Source organism: Drosophila tropicalis, unplaced genomic scaffold (assembly GCF_018151085.1).
Source record: "Drosophila tropicalis isolate 14030-0801.00 unplaced genomic scaffold, ASM1815108v1 contig_643, whole genome shotgun sequence".
NCBI classification, from domain to species: domain Eukaryota; kingdom Metazoa; phylum Arthropoda; class Insecta; order Diptera; family Drosophilidae; genus Drosophila; species Drosophila tropicalis.
This window is the reverse complement of record NW_027173124.1, coordinates 410,393-431,369: the sequence shown is the minus strand read 5'-3', so window position 1 is coordinate 431,369 and position 20,977 is coordinate 410,393. Positions and strand designations below refer to the sequence as shown.

At 44.4% G+C, this 20,977-nt stretch overlaps 1 protein-coding gene across 1 annotated transcript; it reads left to right on the top strand.

The window, feature by feature from the left end:
• The first annotated feature begins 10,603 nt into the window (after positions 1 to 10,603).
• On the top strand, positions 10,604 to 20,082 carry LOC137578694 (uncharacterized). Its single transcript, XM_068292264.1, has 2 exons — positions 10,604 to 10,960; positions 18,798 to 20,082. The coding sequence occupies exon 2, from the start codon at positions 19,056 to 19,058 to the stop codon at positions 19,719 to 19,721; it is 666 nt and encodes a 221-aa protein (XP_068148365.1). The 5' UTR covers positions 10,604 to 10,960; positions 18,798 to 19,055; the 3' UTR covers positions 19,722 to 20,082.
• The last annotated feature ends 895 nt before the right edge of the window (positions 20,083 to 20,977 follow it).

Genomic DNA, 20,977 nt, shown 5'->3' with positions numbered 1-20,977 from the left:
TAGGAATTAAATCAACGTAAAACTAATAGCGCATTTTACTCACGCTTTTCTCTCCACGGCTCGATATCAAGTGACCGCTTTCTACACTAGCCCTTCTAGTGTGTTCCAACACTGTGTCTTACAACACTAACAATCATATGTTCTTATAGCTAAATTATGTGTAGTCTAACACTATCAAATTACATTTCAATTCAAACTCTAACAGCTTTTGGCATTTCTTCACAACTTCCCCGCCACCGTGAATCTAGTCCATCTTAGATTCACCAAAATCCAGTTTGGCTAACATGCATGCCGGTCGACGAAACTCTCCAGTGCTGGTCTTCACTTTCGCAGATCATTCTTGGCCATCTCGTCCGGTGGTCACCCCGATGATTCTGCCCTTCTGCCAGTTAACTCGATGCTGTGTGCAGATGGCCGTGGGTTAAGACGGTGTGACCAGTTTTGAGGCGGGTGATGATATTACAATGTCTTCTGTGCAATTAAAGTGGATATCGGACTGGTTCCTTGCTTGGGTTAAATTGTTTAATGTTGCGCCATAAGTCTTCTATGACACCAGGGCTGACTGTTGGGAAAGGAGATTATCCTGCCTGTTTGGCCGCTAAATTTGCAAGCTCATTACCTTTTACGCCCATGTGACCAAGAGGTCACAATTTGTATAAAAAAAACAACCAAAAGAGTTTTATTTTAGTAGCGTGTTTTCTGCAAAGATGTTGAGTTTCGCTAGTTTGGTTATAGATGTTAATAACTGCATTGAGGGTAGAAAGACTGTCGCTGCACACCATGAATTTGCCCTTAAGTTCGAAAGCGTGCTTAATTGCTTGACGGATTTCAACCGGTTCGCAGAAAATATTGAAAAATATGCGGGAAGAATTGCAGATGAGACGAGGGTTGCAGACTGGTTAACTACTGCGATTTTTTGTTTTCGATCCGTCACTGTAAAATCAGCTCCAGTTGGGGTCTTTTTTCATTTCGGCAGCTAGCATTTGCTGAATTACATTTTTGGGTGCTTTTGATTTTTTTTCACAAATTGAGAGACGTGTTCTCGGTGTGGTCCTGAAGTTGCCAAGGAGGAGATGGGCTGATTTTGTTCCAATGATATACAATGAAACATCTACGGATAGTAAACTTGACATTGAACCTTCGTCGCTGTTTAACCGTTGTATTAAAGTCTTTTAGCAGAATTTGGTTAGTCGAGAAGAGAATTTTACGTATAAGCTTGAAAGTCAGTTGCGCAGCTCTCGTCTGTACTTTAGGTACCAGCTTCCGCTAAAAGTCATTTCATCGGAGTTGAGGGGAAAGTGCCAATGCTACGCCGTCCTACTGGACGGTATGCGGGGAGATTGCCAGCCCATAGTCGATTTTCGCCAGTATTACGGCTCTTGTGGCATGAATTAGTGATGTTGGATGGACAAAAGAACGCTTAGACCCAAGAAACTTAATGAAAATAGGGCGCTTGGTAAGGCGCTCTAAGATTAACCCAGTGTTACTTAAACGTAAGTGTACTGTCAAGCATAAGGCAGAGAACTTTAAGACTAGATGTATATTCTAATGTTATGTTATTTACCGTTAGAGTTGGATATGTACAGCGATGTTTTTTACGACTATGCAATCATTCACATTTATTTAAGGCAAGAGTGGCCCCTGAGAAATTACCTCATTTAACCATATCCATGAGTATTTGTTTAAAAGTAAGAAATAGTAACATTGTATTTTTTCAGTTGCTGAATATTATAGCATCATCCGCGTAAACTGAGAGTTGTATATTTTTGTGCTTTAGTATTATTATATCTAGGGAGTGTAAGGCAATTAATAACCATACCACTGAGATTGGTGATCCTTGAGGAATGCCGTTGTGTAATTTATAGAAATTAGTTAAGGTATTATTAACTCTAACACGCATGGATCGCTTGGTCATGAAAGCCTTCACTATGTAGAAGGACCTTAGGACCTACCGCCCACCGGGAAAGTTGATCCAGTACGGTGTGCACACCAACGCGATCAAAAGCTCTTTCAAAACCAGTAGCCAGGATGGTTACATGACTTTCGGGGAAAGAGCATCTGACGCGTAATGATGGATATGCAATAGTGAGTACATGGTACTGTGTTGTTGTTTGAACTGTGTTAAACTAACATGGCAGTCGACGAAAAAGCTTAAGCTAAAAAACAGATAACAATTAATTGAAGACAGTAAGCTATGCTTTATACAGAACAAAACATGCCCGGCACGGTTTCGTTGTAGATTATAAAAAAATAATAGCGCGAAGAGAAGTGACAGAAAGATGAGGAGAGATGAGGTAAAGGTAAAGGATGTTAAAAGATTAGCAAAGAACACGAGAAGGTTCGTGAAGTGAGTAGTTAGTCAGACATCTACTAAGGTGAATAGGAAAAAAGTTTCTGGTCCGACGTGAGGGAACACAAAAATATAGCGTATCTAATAAATTGGTAGAAATGACTTCGCCGTTGACTAGTTTATGGAGAAAGAGAATGCCAAAAACGAGCCTACAGTTATAAAGTGAAGGAAGATTAATAAGAAGAAGTCTGTCAGAATAAGAAGGTAGGCGAAGACTCGGGTCCCAATTTAGACAGCGTAGCGCAAACTTAAGGAATTGCTTCTGTACCGATTCAATACTACGCTGGTGAACATCATATTACGTGTTCCACACTGGCGAGCAATATTCTAGAGTAGGGCGAACTAAAGAAGTGTATAAAACCTTTGTTACATAGGGATCATCAAATTCTTTGGACCAACGTTGAAAGAAGCCAAGAAGGCTGCATGCTCTATTGACAATTGAAGAAATATGAACATTAAATGAAAGTTTTGGGTCAAACATAGTCTTTGATTGATGGTACACAATTTAACAGAACAGACTTAATAGAGTAATGAGCTAGGAGCGGAGACAAACGACTGAAAGTCATAAAAGAACACTTAGAGGCATTAAGGTTCAATTTATTAACGTGGCACCAATCATAGTACGCATCGAGATCTGATTGCAAGTACTGTTGGAAAGAACGATCAATATAGGACTGAAAGTCATAAAAGAACACTTAGAGGCATTAAAGTGCAATTTATTAACATGGCACCAATCACAGTACGCATCGAGATCTGATTGCAAGTACTGTTGGAAAGAAGGATCATTATAGGAACATGAGCACACGTGAATGATCCAAGGCCAAAGGCAAATCATTTATAAACAATGTAAATAACAGTGGGCCCAAGTTGGTAAGCGACGAACGACCTTTCATGAAGCCATGCTGACAAGGAGAAATAGTGGATCTGGATAGATGTTGAAGGGAAGACGTAATAATTTTTTAAACAGCTTAGGTATTGCCGAAAGTTTGGCAATGCCACGGTAGTTAGAAACATCCAATTTGCTACCCTTTATAAAAACCGGAATAATAAAAGACTCCTTCCAAATATCAGGAAAGCTACAAGTCTCACTCGATATAAAGAATAACCGAGATAAAGGCTTAGATAGGGAAATAGAATACATTTTAAGGATGCAACTAGGTATATTATCAGGCCCGGGAACAAAGGAAGACGTCATAGATGACAAGCTAGAGATAATACAATCTTCAGTAATACTGGGAAAAAACATACAATTTAAATGTGGGATTGAAAAGGGATAGCGTGTGGGATCCGAAACAGTAGTAGAATAAGTCGACTGAAAGAAATTAGCAAACACATCTGCAATTTCTGAATCATTATTAGCAGTCAGGTCATTAAGTCTGAAGGTAGAAGGTAGTAAATTAAAGCGTCATTTGCAATTGACAAAGTTGTAAAATCTTTTGGGGTTCTTATAAAATTCAACCTTACAGCGAACGACATAATTATTGTAGCATTGAGTATTTAAAAGACAAAATTGGGATTAAGCTACGCAATAATTTGCATAGTCAAGTCGCGAACCAGGTTTTTTTAAATCTTTTAAAATATCTCGATTTAATGTTACGGAGATTAGAGAGCCTACGTGTGTACCAGACTGGCGCACTGGAGATGGTAGAGACATTCACATAAGGAACGCATTTATCAATTAGAGAATTAAGAGCAGAGTAGAAAACACTTGAACACAGATTCGAGTTGACAGCAATGAGTACTCCACCGCCACAACGACCAGCACGATCAAGCCTATAACAAATACAGTTATTAGAAAGAATTTCATTATCCAAAACAGAGGAGTTAAGTAAAGTTTCAGAGATAGCTAATATGTCACCCGAAAAGGTTTGGCTATCACAGAACAGTTTTGAAAGCTTGGTAAGAAGTCCTCTTATATGTTGATAATGAATGCAAAGACTATTGGTTTTTTGAAGCAAAAGATGAATTAGGAAGGTGTAAAGGCAGCGGACGGGAGCGCTCATTGGGCGCAAACTCGTGTACAACTAGGCCCTCTGGTCAAAATTTAGGGTCAACCATAGCTGAGAAACACTCATTTGGTACTGTAAATTTAAAAGAGGAGATTGCGGGAGGCCTAGAAAATTAAGCTTGTGAATTAAAATCTTAGCAGGGCATATATTACCAATTGTTGACTCGACCCACGGCGCCGTGGACCCCTTCGCATATAATAACTCCTGACCCTCTCCAAGCGCCCCTGGTACCAATTTCATCCAAATTGTTGAGGAGTTGATGAGTAGAGAGTGAGTGAGTTTTATTTCCTAATAAATATTAGAAATTAAATCAACGTAAAACTAATAGCGCATTTTACTCACGCTTTTCTCTCCACGGCTCGATATCAAGTGACCGCTTTCTACACTAGCCCTTCTAGTGTGTTCCAACACTGTGTCTTACAACACTAACAATCATATGTTCTTATAGCTAAATTATGTGTAGTCTATTTATTTATTTATTTAAATTTATTTATTTATTTACGTCAACTAACACAGCAGTCGACGAAAAAGCTTAAGCTAAAGACAGATAGTAATTAAATGAAGAAGGTAGCTTAGCTTTATATACAACTAAACATCCCCAGCCCGGTGGAGGTGTTTTATTTGCACAAGGTGCCAGCTATGCCCCGATTCACAGCCAATGTGGCCAGGGATGAGTTGCAGCCAATCCAAGTCCAGAATATTTTCATTGGTTTCGCTGTAGATGATTAAAAAGTATAGCGCGAAGAGAAGTGACAGAAAGATGAGGAGAGATAAGGTGAGAAAGGTTGTTAAAAGATTGGCAAAGAACACGAAGAGGTTCGTGAAGAGAGTAGTTAGTCAGACATCTACTAAGGTGAATAGGAAAAAAGTTTCTGGTCCGACGTGAGGGAACACAAAAATACAGCGTATCTAGTAAATTCGTAGAAATGACTTCGCCGTTGACTAGTTTATGGAGAAAGAGAATGCCAAAAACAAGCATACGGTTATAAAGTGAAGGAAGATTAATAAGAAGAAGTCTGTCAGAATAAGAAGGTAGGCGAAGACCCGGGTCCCAATTTAGACCGCGTAGCGCAAAATTAAGGAATTGCTTCTGTACCGATTCAATACTACGCTGGTGAACATCATATTGCGGGTTCCACACTGGCGAGCAATATTCTAGAGTAGGGCGAACTAACGAAGTGTATAAAACCTTTGTTACATAGGGATCATCAAATTCTTTGGCCCAACGTTTAATGAAGCCGAGAAGGCTGCTAGCTCTGTTGACAATTGAAGAAATATGAACATTAAATGAAAGTTTAGGGTCAAACATAACGCCTAAGTCTTTGAATGATGGAACACAATCTAACAGAACAGACTTAATAGAGTAATGAGCTAGGAGCGGAGACAAACGACTGAAAGTCATAAAAGAACATTTAGAGGCATTAAGGTGTAATTTATTAACGTGGCACCAATCACAGAACGCATCGAGATCTGATTGCAAGTACTGTTGGAAAGAAGGATCATTATAGGAATAACAAATCTTGACGTCATCCGCAAACATGAGCACGCGTGAATGAGCCAAGGCCAAAGGCAAATCATTTATAAACAATGTAAATAATAGTGGGCCCAGATGACTGCCTTGGGGTACACCTGACGTAACTCGAACAGTTTTAGATATCGAGGAACGAAAAGACACCTTTTGGGTTCTGCCAATAAGATACGACTTTAACCAACCCAATAATTTTGGTGAAAAACCCATGATGTTAAGTTTCGCGAGAAGCAAAGAATGATCAACCGTATCAAAAGCCTTACTGAAGTCAGTATAAATAACATCAGTTTGACACTTTTTACGGAAGCCATGGTGTACTAGGGTAGTCAATTCTAAAAGGTTGGTAAGCGACGAACGACCTTTCATGAAACCATGCTGGCAAGGAGAAATAGTGGATCTGGATAGATGTTGAAGGGAAGACGTAATAATTTTCTCAAACAGTTTAGGTATTGCCGAAAGTTTGGCAATGCCACGGTAGTTGGAAACATCCGATTTGCAACCCTTTTTAAAAAGCGGAATAATAAATGACTCCTTCCAAATATCAGGAAATCTACAAGTCTCACTCGATATAAAGAATAACCGAGCTAAAGGCTTACATAGGGAAATCGAACACATTTTAAGGATGCAACTAGGTATATCATCAGGCCCGGGAACGAAGGAAGACTTCATAGATGACAAGCTAGAGAGAATACAGTCTTCAGTAATACTGGGAAAAAACATACAATTTAAATGTGGGATTGAAAAGGGATAGGGTGTGGGATCCGAAGCAGTAGTAGAATATGTCGACTGAAAAAATTTAGCAAACAGATCTGCAATATCTAAATCATTATTAGCAGACTGATCGTTAAGTCTGAAGGTGGAAGGTAGGACATTAGAGCGTCTAACACTATCAAATTACATTTCAATTCAAACTCTAACAGCTTTTGGCATTTCTTCACAACTTCCCCGCCACCGTGAATCTAGTCCATCTTAGATTCACCAAAATCCAGTTTGGCTAACATGCATGCCGGTCGACGAAACTCTCCAGTGCTGGTCTTCACTTTCGCAGATCATTCTTGGCCATCTCGTCCGGTGGTCACCCCGATGATTCTGCCCTTCTGCCAGTTAACTCGATGCTGTGTGCAGATGGCCGTGGGTTAAGACGGTGTGACCAGTTTTGAGGCGGGTGATGATATTACAATGTCTTCTGTGCAATTAAAGTGGATATCGGACTGGTTCCTTGCTTGGGTTAAATTGTTTAATGTTGCGCCATAAGTCTTCTATGACACCAGGGCTGACAGTTGGGAAAGGAGATGATCCTGCCTGTTTGGCCGCTAAATTTGCAAGCTCATTACCTTTTACGCCCATGTGACCAAGAGGTCACAATTTGTATAAAAAAAAACCAAAAGAGTTTTATTTTAGTAGCGTGTTTTCTGCAAAGATGTTGAGTTTCGCTAGTTTGGTTATAGATGTTAATAACTGCATTGAGGGTAGAAAGACTGTCGCTGCACACCATGAATTTGCCCTTAAGTTCGAAAGCGTGCTTAATTGCTTGACGGATTTCAACCGGTTCGCAGAAAATATTGAAAAATATGCGGGAAGAATTCCAGATGAGACGAGGGTTGCAGACTGGTTAACTACTGCGATTTTTTGTTTTCGATCCGTCACTGTAAAATCAGCTCCAGTTGGGGTCTTTTTTCATTTCGGCAGCTAGCATTTGCTGAATTACATTTTTGGGTGCTTTTGATTTTTTTTACAAGTTGAGAGACGTGTTCTCAGTGTGGTCCTGAAGTTGCCAAGGAGGAGATGGGCTGATTTTGTTCCAATGATATGCAATGGAACATCTACGGATAGTAAACTTGACATTAAACCTTCGTCGCTGTTTAACCGTTGTCAGAAAGTCTTTTAGCAAAATTTTGTTAGTCGAGAAGAGAATTTTACGTATAAGCTTGAAAGTCAGTTGCGCAGCTCTCGTCTGTGCATCAGGAAACCCAGCTTCCGCTAAAAGTCATTTCATCGGAGTTGAGAGGAAGGCGCCAATGCTACGCCGTACTACTGGACGGTATGCGGGGAGATTGCCAGCCCATAGTCGATTTTCGCCAGTATTACGGCTCTTGTGGCATGAATTAGTGATGTTGGATGGACAAAAGAACGCTTAGACCCAAGAAACTTAATGAAAATAGGGCGCTTGGTAAGGCGCTCTAAGATTAACCCATTGTTACTTAAACGTAAGTGTACTGTCGAGCATAAGGCAGAGGACTTTAAGACTAGATGTATATTCTAATGTTATGTTATTTACCGTTAGAGTTGGATATGTACAGCGATGTTTTTTACGACTATGCAATCATTCACATTTATTTAAGGCAAGAGTGGCCCCTGAGAAATTACCTCATTTAACCATATCCATGAGTATTTGTTTAAAAGTAAGAAATAGTAACATTGTATTTTTTCAGTTGCTGAATATTACAGCATCATCCGCGTAAACTGAGAGTTGTATTTTTTTGTGCTTTAGTATTATTATATCTAGGGAGTGTAAGGCAATTATTAACCATACCACTGAGATTGGTGATCCTTGAGGAATGTCGTTGTGTAATTTTTAGAAATTAGTTAAGGTATTATTAACTCTAACACGCATGGATCGCTTGGTCATGAAAGCCTTCACTATGTAGAAGGACCTTAGGACCTACCGCCCACCGGGAAAGTTGATCCAGTACGGTGTGCACACCAACGCGATCAAAAGCTCTTTCAAAACCAGTAGCCAGGATGGTTACATGACTTTCGGGGGAAAGAGCATCTGACGCGTAATGATGGATATGCAATAGTGAGTACATGGTACTGTGTTGTTGTTTGAACTGTGTTAAACTAACATGGCAGTCGACGAAAAAGCTTAAGCTAAAAAACAGATAACAATTAATTGAAGACAGTAAGCTATGCTTTATACAGAACAAAACATGCCCGGCACGGTTTCGTTGTAGATTATAAAAAAATAATAGCGCGAAGAGAAGTGACAGAAAGATGAGGAGAGATGAGGTAAAGGTAAAGGATGTTAAAAGATTAGCAAAGAACACGAGAAGGTTCGTGAAGAGAGTAGTTAGTCAGACATCTACTAAGTAAGTGTACTGTCAAGCATAAGGCAGAGAACTTTAAGACTAGATGTATATTCTAATGTTATGTTATTTACCGTTAGAGTTGGATATGTACAGCGATGTTTTTTACGACTATGCAATAATTTACTTTTGTTTAAGGCAAGAGTGGCCCCTGAGAAATTACCTCATTTAACCATATCCATGAGTATTTGTTTAAAAGTAAGAAATAGTAACATTGTATTTTTTCATTTGCTGAATATTATAGCATCATCCGCGTAAACTGAGAGTTGTATTTTTTTGTGCTTTAGTATTATTATATCTAGGGAGTGTAAGGCAATTATTAACCATACCACTGAGATTGGTGATCCTTGAGGAATGTCGTTGTGTAATTTTTAGAAATTAGTTAAGGTATTATTAACTCTAACACGCATGGATCGCTTGGTCATGAAAGCCTTCACTATGTAGAAGGACCTTAGGACCTACCGCCCACCGGGAAAGTTGATCCAGTACGGTGTGCACACCAACGCGATCAAAAGCTCTTTCAAAACCAGTAGCCAGGATGGTTACATGACTTTCGGGGGAAAGAGCATCTGACGCGTAATGATGGATATGCAATAGTGAGTACATGGTACTGTGTTGTTGTTTGAACTGTGTTAAACTAACATGGCAGTCGACGAAAAAGCTTAAGCTAAAAAACAGATAACAATTAATTGAAGACAGTAAGCTATGCTTTATACAGAACAAAACATGCCCGGCACGGTTTCGTTGTAGATTATAAAAAAATAATAGCGCGAAGAGAAGTGACAGAAAGATGAGGAGAGATGAGGTAAAGGTAAAGGATGTTAAAAGATTAGCAAAGAACACGAGAAGGTTCGTGAAGTGAGTAGTTAGTCAGACATCTACTAAGGTGAATAGGAAAAAAGTTTCTGGTCCGACGTGAGGGAACACAAAAATATAGCGTATCTAATAAATTGGTAGAAATGACTTCGCCGTTGACTAGTTTATGGAGAAAGAGAATGCCAAAAACGAGCCTACAGTTATAAAGTGAAGGAAGATTAATAAGAAGAAGTCTGTCAGAATAAGAAGGTAGGCGAAGACTCGGGTCCCAATTTAGACAGCGTAGCGCAAACTTAAGGAATTGCTTCTGTACCGATTCAATACTACGCTGGTGAACATCATATTACGTGTTCCACACTGGCGAGCAATATTCTAGAGTAGGGCGAACTAAAGAAGTGTATAAAACCTTTGTTACATAGGGATCATCAAATTCTTTGGACCAACGTTGAAAGAAGCCAAGAAGGCTGCATGCTCTATTGACAATTGAAGAAATATGAACATTAAATGAAAGTTTTGGGTCAAACATAGTCTTTGATTGATGGTACACAATTTAACAGAACAGACTTAATAGAGTAATGAGCTAGGAGCGGAGACAAACGACTGAAAGTCATAAAAGAACACTTAGAGGCATTAAGGTTCAATTTATTAACGTGGCACCAATCATAGTACGCATCGAGATCTGATTGCAAGTACTGTTGGAAAGAACGATCAATATAGGACTTGTTCACGCCACCGGGTGAACAGCAGTGAGCGGCGAAGAGCAGTGAGCGGTGAGGAGTGAGGAGGGTTTTTTGATCCTCGGCGTCTACGGTCACACCAGGAGGAGTGACTTGATTTTTTCCAATGGGCACCGCCATCACTAAGAATCGAGCCTTTCACCCGAACACCCGTTCTCTTGCATTTTTTTACGATTTGTTAATCACTTTCAACCCGAACCATTTCCGTGTGTGCCGGTTTACCTGTGAATATTATATAAATAATAAAACCTACATTTAGTTAACCGAAGTTTCTCGTGCGTTTTAATTCACCACTCGCTCACCACAAACTGAAGAAATTGGCACCCGCCAACTCCTTGTATTTCATTTGGATCCTTCCGCCCCCCACGAACATTGGTCCTTCGAGCCGGATATCCTTCCGCTCCTCCAGCTTGCATCGGCGGAATTCCTGATAAGTACAAAATTTCATTATTCATTTCATTTACATACTACTAAAAGTGTGAGGTTTTCCCGCTTCTCCATAGCGACCTACACACTTTTACATATTGTATGTACATACCTGACCTGTTCCAAGGTTTCATGGTAGTTCCTAATCCTTAGCGTGATTGTCCAACGTTCTCATTTTACATTCCACGATTATCCATTTTCATTTATGTTTTTTTTTTCCTCGCACTTGTCCAAATCCACCTTTTTTACATATGCATTCACATGTACATGTAATTTCCACAGCTGTTTGCCAAATCCGCGTAAAAGTTTAAAAAACAAAAAAAAAAAATTATTAAAGTGTTATAAAAAATAGGGAAAAATAAAAATCAAAGTGTTCACCGCGTTTTCTTATGTGTTGGAATAATAATCTTTAATGCCAAACTTATTTCCACACGCGCGTATCTACGTACATACATACATCGTCACCTGTTGATGTACGCGCATATGTACATACATATCCATATACATACAATCCCTTCGCACATTTACCACGACACAAAAGGCAAAAAAAATATTCTTTTTTTTTAAATAGCACTTCACGTATGCACCGCGATTTCTTGCGCGTTCGAATTAGGTGCGAAATTAATTTCCTCACGCGCGTCTTTGGATACCGGTGCACTTGCTTACATACGTACATACATACATATGTATATGCTTACATAGTCATACATTGCACATACATATGTACATATCCACAACGCATAATACATTTCGGTGTCGCGCATTGATTTAACACAACCCCACATCCAATTAAATTACAATTACTTACGTTTTTTTTGTTGTTGTGAACAACGCGTGTGCATACATATCTATACTCACCTGTGTACTTATGCATGTACGTACACACATAGATCAAAGCATCTGTCCATATGCATTGATCGGTTGTTTTATTTGCGCACAACACTCGCTTGTTTTTCCGCACAACACTTGTTCTTGGTTTTTCCGCACAACCACAAAAAAAAAATTATTCACATACATAATTAAACAACAAAATCAAAAACCAAATATATAAACAGCGGCCGACAGCTGTTTTCGGAGTAGTGGTGACACGTGAGTCGAGTCGTGATATCGATAGGCGGCTCAAGCGCGCCAAATTTAAATCACATTATTTCCGATTCTCTTTTTTCGCCTAATTATATATCCGCCCATATTTATAAAACAATACATATATATTTTTCCAGCATTATCGTGCCCACATTTATATATCCGTCCATATTTATAAATCATTTATATAATTTTTCCGGCCAACTTTTTGCGCTCACATATATATATCCGTCCATATTTATAAATTATATATATAATTTTTCGGCCAGTATTTTGCGCTCATATATATATCCGCCCATATTTATAAATAAATACATATATATTTTTTCCAGCACTATCGGGCCCATATTTATATATCCGTCCATATTTATAAATTATATATATAATTTTTTCGGCCAGTATTTTGCGCTCATATATATATCCGCCCATATTTATAAATAAACACATATAAATTTTTTCCAGCACTATCGGGCCCATATTTATATATCCGTTCATATTTAAAAACTATATATATATTTTTTCCGGCCAGTATTTTGCGCTCAATATATATCCGCCCATATTTATAAATAAACACATATAAATTTTTTCCAGCACTATCGGGCCCATATTTATATATCCGTTCAGCTTTAAAAACTATATATATATTTTTTCCGGCCAGCCTTTTGCGCTCATATATATATCCGCCCATATTTCTAAATAAATACATATATATATATTTTTTCCAGCACTATCGGGCCCATATTTATATCTCCGTCCATATTTATAAATTATATATACAATTTTTTCCGGCCATTATTCTGCGCACACATATATATCCAGATCCAGATTTATATAAAAACGTATTTTCCTTTTATCCTATACATCTTTGTTTATATATTTCATCCGTGTTTTGTTTTATACGTACTCCCATCGGTAATTTTCAATCCGCATTCGTGCGTTCGTATATTATTCCGCATCTATCCCCATTAAAGAGGCTTCGTTTCCGAGCCACACGCGAGAAAATTCTCCCGCAATCCTGCGGTGCACAGTGAGGAAGTTCTTGCGTCCCCATACAGTCCACTTCTCACTTCCAAAACAAAAAAAAAGGGACGCGCACAAACGCGGTGTTCGTCGGTAAGCTCGTCCCCTGAGTATGTCCACGGAGCCGTCCAAGACTGCGCCGAAGTCCAACAGTCTTTCGTCTCCCTCTGCAACTCCGGAGAAGGTTCGGCCTCCGACAACTCCGGTGACCGTGAAGCGTACGGATATTTCGCGCAAGTTCTCGTCAGTTCGCAGCCGCAGCGAATCCCCAAGGTCCCGTCCGTCTTCGTCCAGCTTACCTGAGGGTCGCAGATTCTCGGTTAAAGACTCGAGGGAACACCAAGGTCGTTCCAAGCTTTCAACTCAGACCCAGATTCCGCACGTTGTTGTGACGCACTGTTCTGACGCTCCCGTCACCCGATCCGTATCACAACAGCGTAGAGAACACTCCAGAATGTCCCTTTCCGATTTCGTTATAGCGTGCGACGCATTGACTCTGTTTGAAGCTCGCGAGAGTGAAGCTCTAACTTCTGAAGTGCCCTTGTTTTCCATTAAAATGCACTTAGAGCAGCTCAAATCCCTTTGGTCAACTGTCGAGATGGAATACTCCCGTTGTCACAAGGCCTTGACAATCCAAGCCGACGAGGAAAGCTTGGCAAACATAAGCCACATCAAGGCGAAGCACGAATCCGCTTACGCGGCATATGTGCGATGCGGGACGTTGTTCGGAGAACGCATCGAACAGCTCTCGGTACAGATGACGACTCTTAGGCGTCAGCCAACCGCTCCGTCGGGGCCACCGGGGCATAGAGTTCCTCCGTGTGAGGTAGAGACATTTGATGGCGACAGCCTAGCATGGCCCACATTCCGCGATTTGTTCGCCGCCATTTATATCGCCAATCCGTATTTGTCACAAGTGGAGAAGCTCTATCACTTGAACGCCAAGACGCGAGGGGAAGCGAGAACCATCGTGGCTAAGTCCCCCCTGACGAATGAGGGTTTCCAGGCCGCGTGGGAGAACCTCACCGCACGGTACGAAAACAGCCGTCTGCTGGTCATGACTCAAGCCAGACAACTCCTTCAGATTCCCGCGGTGGCACAAGAGTCGGGCAAATCCTTGCGAGAGCTGCAGACCGCGTTTCAAGGGTGTCTTACCGCACTTGAGCGTTCGGGTGTTAGTACTGAGAATTGGGATGTCCTACTTATCGCCATCTGCACTAGTAAATTGCCGAAGGCCACAATCCTCCTGTGGGAGCAATCAGTGCCCAATAAGACTGTCGTCTCAACGTGGTCCGATTTGAACCAATTTCTTACCGATCGGTATCGGGTCCTGGATGCCACCGACGAACATAAGTCGGCCCCAAGTGTCCAAGCCATCCCCATTGGCCCCCGCAAATCCTCTGCAACGATGAAAGTCCAAGCGTTTCCAGCGAAAGCTCAGCTCAAATCGGCGTCTTGCAAGCTGTGCCATCGGGAAAATCACCCAATACGGCTCTGCCCTAGTTTCCTTGATATGCCTGTTCAGAGGCGGCTGGAAACCATTAGACAGCAGGGACTTTGTCTGAACTGTTTTGCCCGCGGTCATCAAGTGAAGGGCTGCTCCAGTGCGCATAATTGCCATACCTGCAAGGAACGTCATCATACGCTGTTGCATCCTAGTGATGTGTCCGTGCCCTCGCCATCCGCTGCGCAAGTCCCACCATCCAGCGTCACAGAGCGCCCGTCCGCGAGCGACCAGCTCACAAATGCTCAAAGTTATTTTGCATCTACCCCAGGCAGAGGCCTTTTAGGCACTGCGATTGTCACTCTGCACCATCGTGGTGTGGATCATCATATTCGGGCGTTGATCGACTCGGGAGCCGATTCAACTTTTCTCTCCGAACGCGTCTTCAGCATGGTCCAGCCCCCCTTCTACCCAGTAGACGCCGCGGTTACTGGCATGGGCCAGAGTGATGGAGGCTGCGCCGACAAGGTGTGTCTGCTAATGCTGTCTCCCCCGTGTGACAGATTGAACAAGATTGAGGTCTCCGCCCTGGTCGTATCCAAATTGTCAGGGGCCATTCCAACAGCTCCATTCCTTAATACGGTTCCGACGCAGTGCCTCGATCGCCCCCTGGCTGACCCGTACTACAACAAGCCCGCGCCTATTGACATGATCATCGGTGTAGACCTGTTTCCCCACATCCTCGGAGAACGGATCAAAAAGGATATTGGTGATTTTGTCGGGCTAGAAACCATCTTTGGATGGGTTCTGTGTGGGGCTATCACTCCTGACCCCCCGGTGTCTAGATCCGTTTTCGCGGCACAGACGCGAGTTAGTCCCGAAGCAAAGCTTGATGTACTCCTCACCAAGTTTTGGGAGGTGGAAGACCTTCCCGCAAAGCCGGAAAAGGAGGATGACGCATTCTGCGAGCGGAACTTCCAGGAGACCACCCAAAGGGGAAAGGACGGCCGATATGTTGTGTCCCTACCGTTCAAAGGTCCGAATAGCGTTGACTTGGGCCACTCAAGACCGATCGCGCTGGCTCAATTCCTGCGGAATGAGGCACGCCTTCTCAAGGATCCGGTTCTAAAAACGCAGTACGATGCCATTATTCAAGAATATGAGGAATTGGGTCATATGATTCGGGTGACGCCGCCTCAAGATGGGAAAAACTTCTATCTCCCCCATCATGCGGTGTTTAAGCCCGATAGCACCACCACTAAGGTACGCGTGGTATTTAACGCGTCGAGCCCCTCCACACAAGGCGTCAGCCTCAACGATGTCTTGCACACCGGTCCTACTCTTCAGGCCGACCTCACGCTTCAGGTACTGAAATGGCGGTTCTTTCAATTCGTTTTCAATGCCGACATAACGCAGATGTATCGACAAATCCGAGTCGATCCCAGGCATACCCCCTTTCAGCGGATCCTCTACCGAGACCGCTGCGGCAATATTCAGGATTACGAGTTACAAACTGTCACGTTTGGGGTTAACTGCGCGCCATTCTTGGCGATCCGAGTCCTTTTACAACTGGCACAAGACGTGCAAACGATGTATCCTCAGGCGAGCGAAATCCTTCGGAACTACATGTATGTTGATGATGTCCTTGCCGGCGCTCACACTGAAGCCGACGCTCGTCTCGCCATACGAGAGCTTCAAGCGGTCCTCCAATCTGCGGGATTCCCGCTTCGGAAGTGGACTTCCAATAAGAAGGAAGTACTTCAAGCCATTCCGAGAGAGCACCTGCTGCGAGAGGACTTTCTCGAGCTGGAAGACGCGAGCACCGCAAAAACCTTGGGTATTCGATGGCAAGCTGCTGAGGACGTCTTCTTCTTCACCACAGCGGACCCCCCTTGAAGGAGTCGATCTCCAAGAGGCAGGTTCTGTCTCATATCGCTAAGCTCTTCGACCCCGCTGGGTGGCTAGCCCCATTTGTCATCCGAGCGAAGATATTCATGCAGCAAATCTGGCTTACCGAACTGGGCTGGGATGATGCTCTGCCGCCTCTCCTGCTGCAGCAATGGCATGAATTCCTGCAGGATTACCCAGGCCTCAGTCGACTCCGCATTCCCCGTTGGCTAAACACCAGCGATAAGCTCTCGTGGGAGCTTCATGGCTTCTGTGACGCGTCACAGAAAGCGTATGGAGCGGCCCTATATGTGCGGGTTCGGTACGGCAATCAAGTAGACGTCCATTTATTAACGGCTAAGACCCGTGTAGCTCCAGTCAAAACAGTCTCGCTGCCTCGGCTAGAGTTGTGCGGAGCGGTTCTGCTAGCCGATCTCTGGGCGTCGATCGTTCCTGAACTTCCAATCCGACCTGCAACCTCCCAGTTTTGGACCGACTCTACCATCGTGTTGGCTTGGCTCAATAAACCTCCGTGCAGTTGGTCCACCTTCGTGGCCAATCGCGTATCCAGGATCTCCGAAAGCACTAGTGGCCAAAGCTGGTCACATGTGCGCTCCGAGGACAACCCCGCGGATCTGGCGAGCCGTGGAGTCTCCGCGGCCGAGCTATCGGCCAGCAGCCTCTGGTGGCATGGGCCGGACTGGCTCCAGAGAGCCCCCGAGTATTGGCCAACTCCCCATAACGAACTCCCAGACACCCAGCTGGAGCAACGGGTCCAGTGCCACACCACCGCGACCACGCTACTCGAGGACGTCAGCGAACGGTTCTCGAATTATGGTAGGGCTCTACGAGTCATCGCGTACATCCTACGCTTCGCCACCAAGAGGATTTCGACGCCTTCCACGGTTCGCCTCACCAATGACGAACTTCTTTCCGCCGAGCGCGCCTTGATTCGGACCTCTCAGCGGCGGGAATACCTCGCGGAGATACGGGCCCTGGGCGAAGGGCGACCCCTGCCATCATCCAGCACTCTACTCAATCTGAACCCATTTCTCGACCAGCATGGGTTACTCCGCTCCTGCGGACGACTCCGGGCCGCTGAGTCCCTCCGATATGATGAACGTCACCCTATTCTCCTCCCATATAGTACTCCATTTCACTCGCCTGCTTGTCGCATTCGCCCACCGCATCACGTTGCATGGCGGCAATCAACTGATGGTGCGGTATTTGCGCACCAAATTCTGGATCCCACGGATAAAGAACATGGTAAAGTCCCACATCAAGGGGTGCAAGGTCTGCATCGTTCATCGTCGACGACTACAGACCCAGATGATGGGTGATCTCCCTCGAGAACGCATCACGTATTCCAGGCCCTTCACCCACACGGGCATTGATTTCGCAGGGCCGTTCGAGATCAAAAATTACACCGGGCGTGCGTGTCTCATAACTAAGGGTTATGTCTGCGTCTTTGTGTGTTTCAGCACGAAGGCAATCCATCTCGAGGCTACCTCCGACCTCACCACTGAAAGATTTCTGGCAGCCTTCTCTCGGTTTGTCGCACGGAGACAATGTCCACAGCGCATTTACTCCGACAACGGCAAAACCTTCGTAGGGGCCTCAAAGGCGCTCGAAAAAGATTTCCTGAACGCCACCAAGCTTGAAATAATGAAGGCATTCCCCCAGCACATCCTATCCTGGCAGTTCATTCCGCCAAGCGCGCCCCACATGGGAGGACTGTGGGAAGCAGGGGTCAAAAGTTTTAAGACCCTGTTTTACAAGTCCTCGTCCACTGTCAAATACACCTTCGAGGAACTTTCCACTCTCCTGTGTAGGATCGAAGCGTGCCTAAACTCCAGGCCAATCTCTCCCATGAGTGAGGACCCAGAGGATCTACTGGCCCTAAGCCCGGGACATTTCCTGATTGGAGGACCACTCTTAGCCATTGCGGAACCGGAAATTCTGGTCGAGCCTATGTCGCTGATCAACCGATGGCAGCGACTAAAGGCAATCCAGCAGGCTTTCTGCCGCCGCTGGAAGAGTGAGTACCTCAAGGAGCTTCACAAACGGAACAAGTGGAAATCACCGACTCGCAGCATCCAGACCGGCGACCTCGTGATCGTGTCCGAAGATCATCTCCCCTCCAACGAGTGGCGCTTAGGGCGAATTGAGCGCACTCTGCCCGGGGCTGACGGCCTCGTCCGAGTGGCTGATGTCACCACCGCGCGTGGGTCTATCCGAAGACCCGTAGCGAAGCTCATTCTGTTGCAAGACAGCAGGAGTCCTGAGTCTAAAACCTTATCGTGACTCCTAATCCCTCTATGTTTCCTCCGAATGTCCTCGTCTCCGTGCATGTTTCTCGTTCCCGTGCATAGACTAATCCACTCCCCCATACGTAATTTCTTTCGTTACAGTTCATTCAGCTCGCCCTTTCATAGCGACATGGCCCCCACGCGTCTGCCGCACCACCGCAGCAAACGAGCTCCACAGGGCACGAACGTGTACCGATGCCGGGTCTGTCGGGGGGTTCATGCACTCCGGCAGTGTCAGCGCTTCCTAAACCTCCGAGGGGAAAAGCGGCTTCGGGCGGTGCTCATCAATAAATATTGTCCCAATTGCTTGGCCCACGAGCATTCATCCGACGCGTGTCGGACTCGCCATGGTTGCCGACGATGCGGGCAAAGGCACCATACCCTGCTCCACATGGCCGACCAACCGCCGAGACGACGTGCCTCCGCCCGGCGTCGCAGCCGATCACCCCCTCCAGTCGTGCTGCACCCCCGCTACAACCCCGTTCCCGATCATCGTCCGACCGCTCCGCTTCCCCAGAAGGCGCACCCGAGATTTCGTTATCCTCCCTGCTCCACGCCAGGACGACGACTGTCCTGCCCACCGCAGTCCTACGGTTGGGCAATGGCTCGAAATCCTTCGAGACCCGCGTCCTTCTTGATGCGTGTGCGGCTGAGAGCCGCATCAATCTCTCCTTTGCCCGGTCCCTGGGGTTAGCTGTGACCACGGTCGGGGTCGACCAAGCCTGTACGGCCGTCCTCGAGTCGAGGTCCGACAAGACGTTCCGACGGAACGTTATATTCCGGGTCGAAGAGGACTTGCTCATCCGCACTCCCATCCGGGAAGTGGCGGCGCCGGTCCGAGAGAAGTTCGCAACCCTGATCCTGGCCGACCCCTACTTCTATCGGCCGGCGTCGGTATCCGTGGTGCTCGGGGCAGACCTCTATCCTGAGGTCATCCAACCAGGCTGTGTGCCCGGTCATAGCGGTACTCCCGCAGCCCAGAGCACCGTGTTCGGATGGGTCGTCTCCGGCTCCTGTGGGATCTAGGCGCTCCAGGACGTTGCCGTCCCCCATCCTTTATATGTCCAGGGTGACAATTGCAACATGTTGCAAGGGGGGCGGTATGTTCACGCCACCGGGTGAACAGCAGTGAGCGGCGAAGAGCAGTGAGCGGTGAGGAGTGAGGAGGGTTTTTTGATCCTCGGCGTCTACGGTCACACCAGGAGGAGTGACTTGATTTTTTCCAATGGGCACCGCCATCATTAAGAATCGAGCCTTTCACCCGAACACCCGTTCTCTTGCATTTTTTTACGATTTGTTAATCACTTTCAACCCGAACCATTTCCGTGTGTGCCGGTTTACCTGTGAATATTATATAAATAATAAAACCTACATTTAGTTAACCGAAGTTTCTCGTGCGTTTTAATTCACCACTCGCTCACCACAAACTGAAGAAATTGGCACCCGCCAACTCCTTGTATTTCATTTGGATCCTTCCGCCCCCCACGAACAGGACTGAAAGTCATAAAAGAACACTTAGAGGCATTAAAGTGCAATTTATTAACATGGCACCAATCACAGTACGCATCGAGATCTGATTGCAAGTACTGTTGGAAAGAAGGATCATTATAGGAACATGAGCACACGTGAATGATCCAAGGCCAAAGGCAAATCATTTATAAACAATGTAAATAACAGTGGGCCCAAGTTGGTAAGCGACGAACGACCTTTCATTAAGCCATGCTGACAAGGAGAAATAGTGGATCTGCATAGATGTTGAAGGGAAGACGTAATAATTTTTTCAAACAGCTTAGGCATTGCCGAAAGTTTGGCAATGCCACGGTAGTTAGAAACATCCAATTTGCTAACCTTTTAAAAAACGGAATAATAAAAGACTCCTTCCAAATATCAGGAAAGCTACAAGTCTCACTCGATACAAAGAATAACCGAGATAAAGGCATAGATAGGGAAATAGAATACATTTTAAGGATGCAACTAGGTATATTATCACGCCCGGGAACGAAGGAAGACGTCATAGATGACAAGCTAGAGATAATACAGTCTTCAGTAATACTGGGAAAACACATACAATTTAAATGTGGGATTGAAAAGGGATAGCGTGTGGGATCCGAAACAGTAGTAGAATAAGTCGACTGAAAGAAATTAGCAAACACATCTGCAATTTCTGAATCATTATTAGCAGTCAGGTCATTAAGTCTGAAGGTAGTACATTAAAGCGTCTTTTGCAATTGACAAAGTTGTAAAATCTTTTGGGGTTCTTATAAAATTCAACCTTACAGCGA

Bases quoted from the DNA above. Each gene is read 5' to 3' on its own strand.
- LOC137578694 (XM_068292264.1), top strand. From the start codon at position 19,056: ATGCGGGCAAAGGCACCATACCCTGCTCCACATGGCCGACCAACCGCC.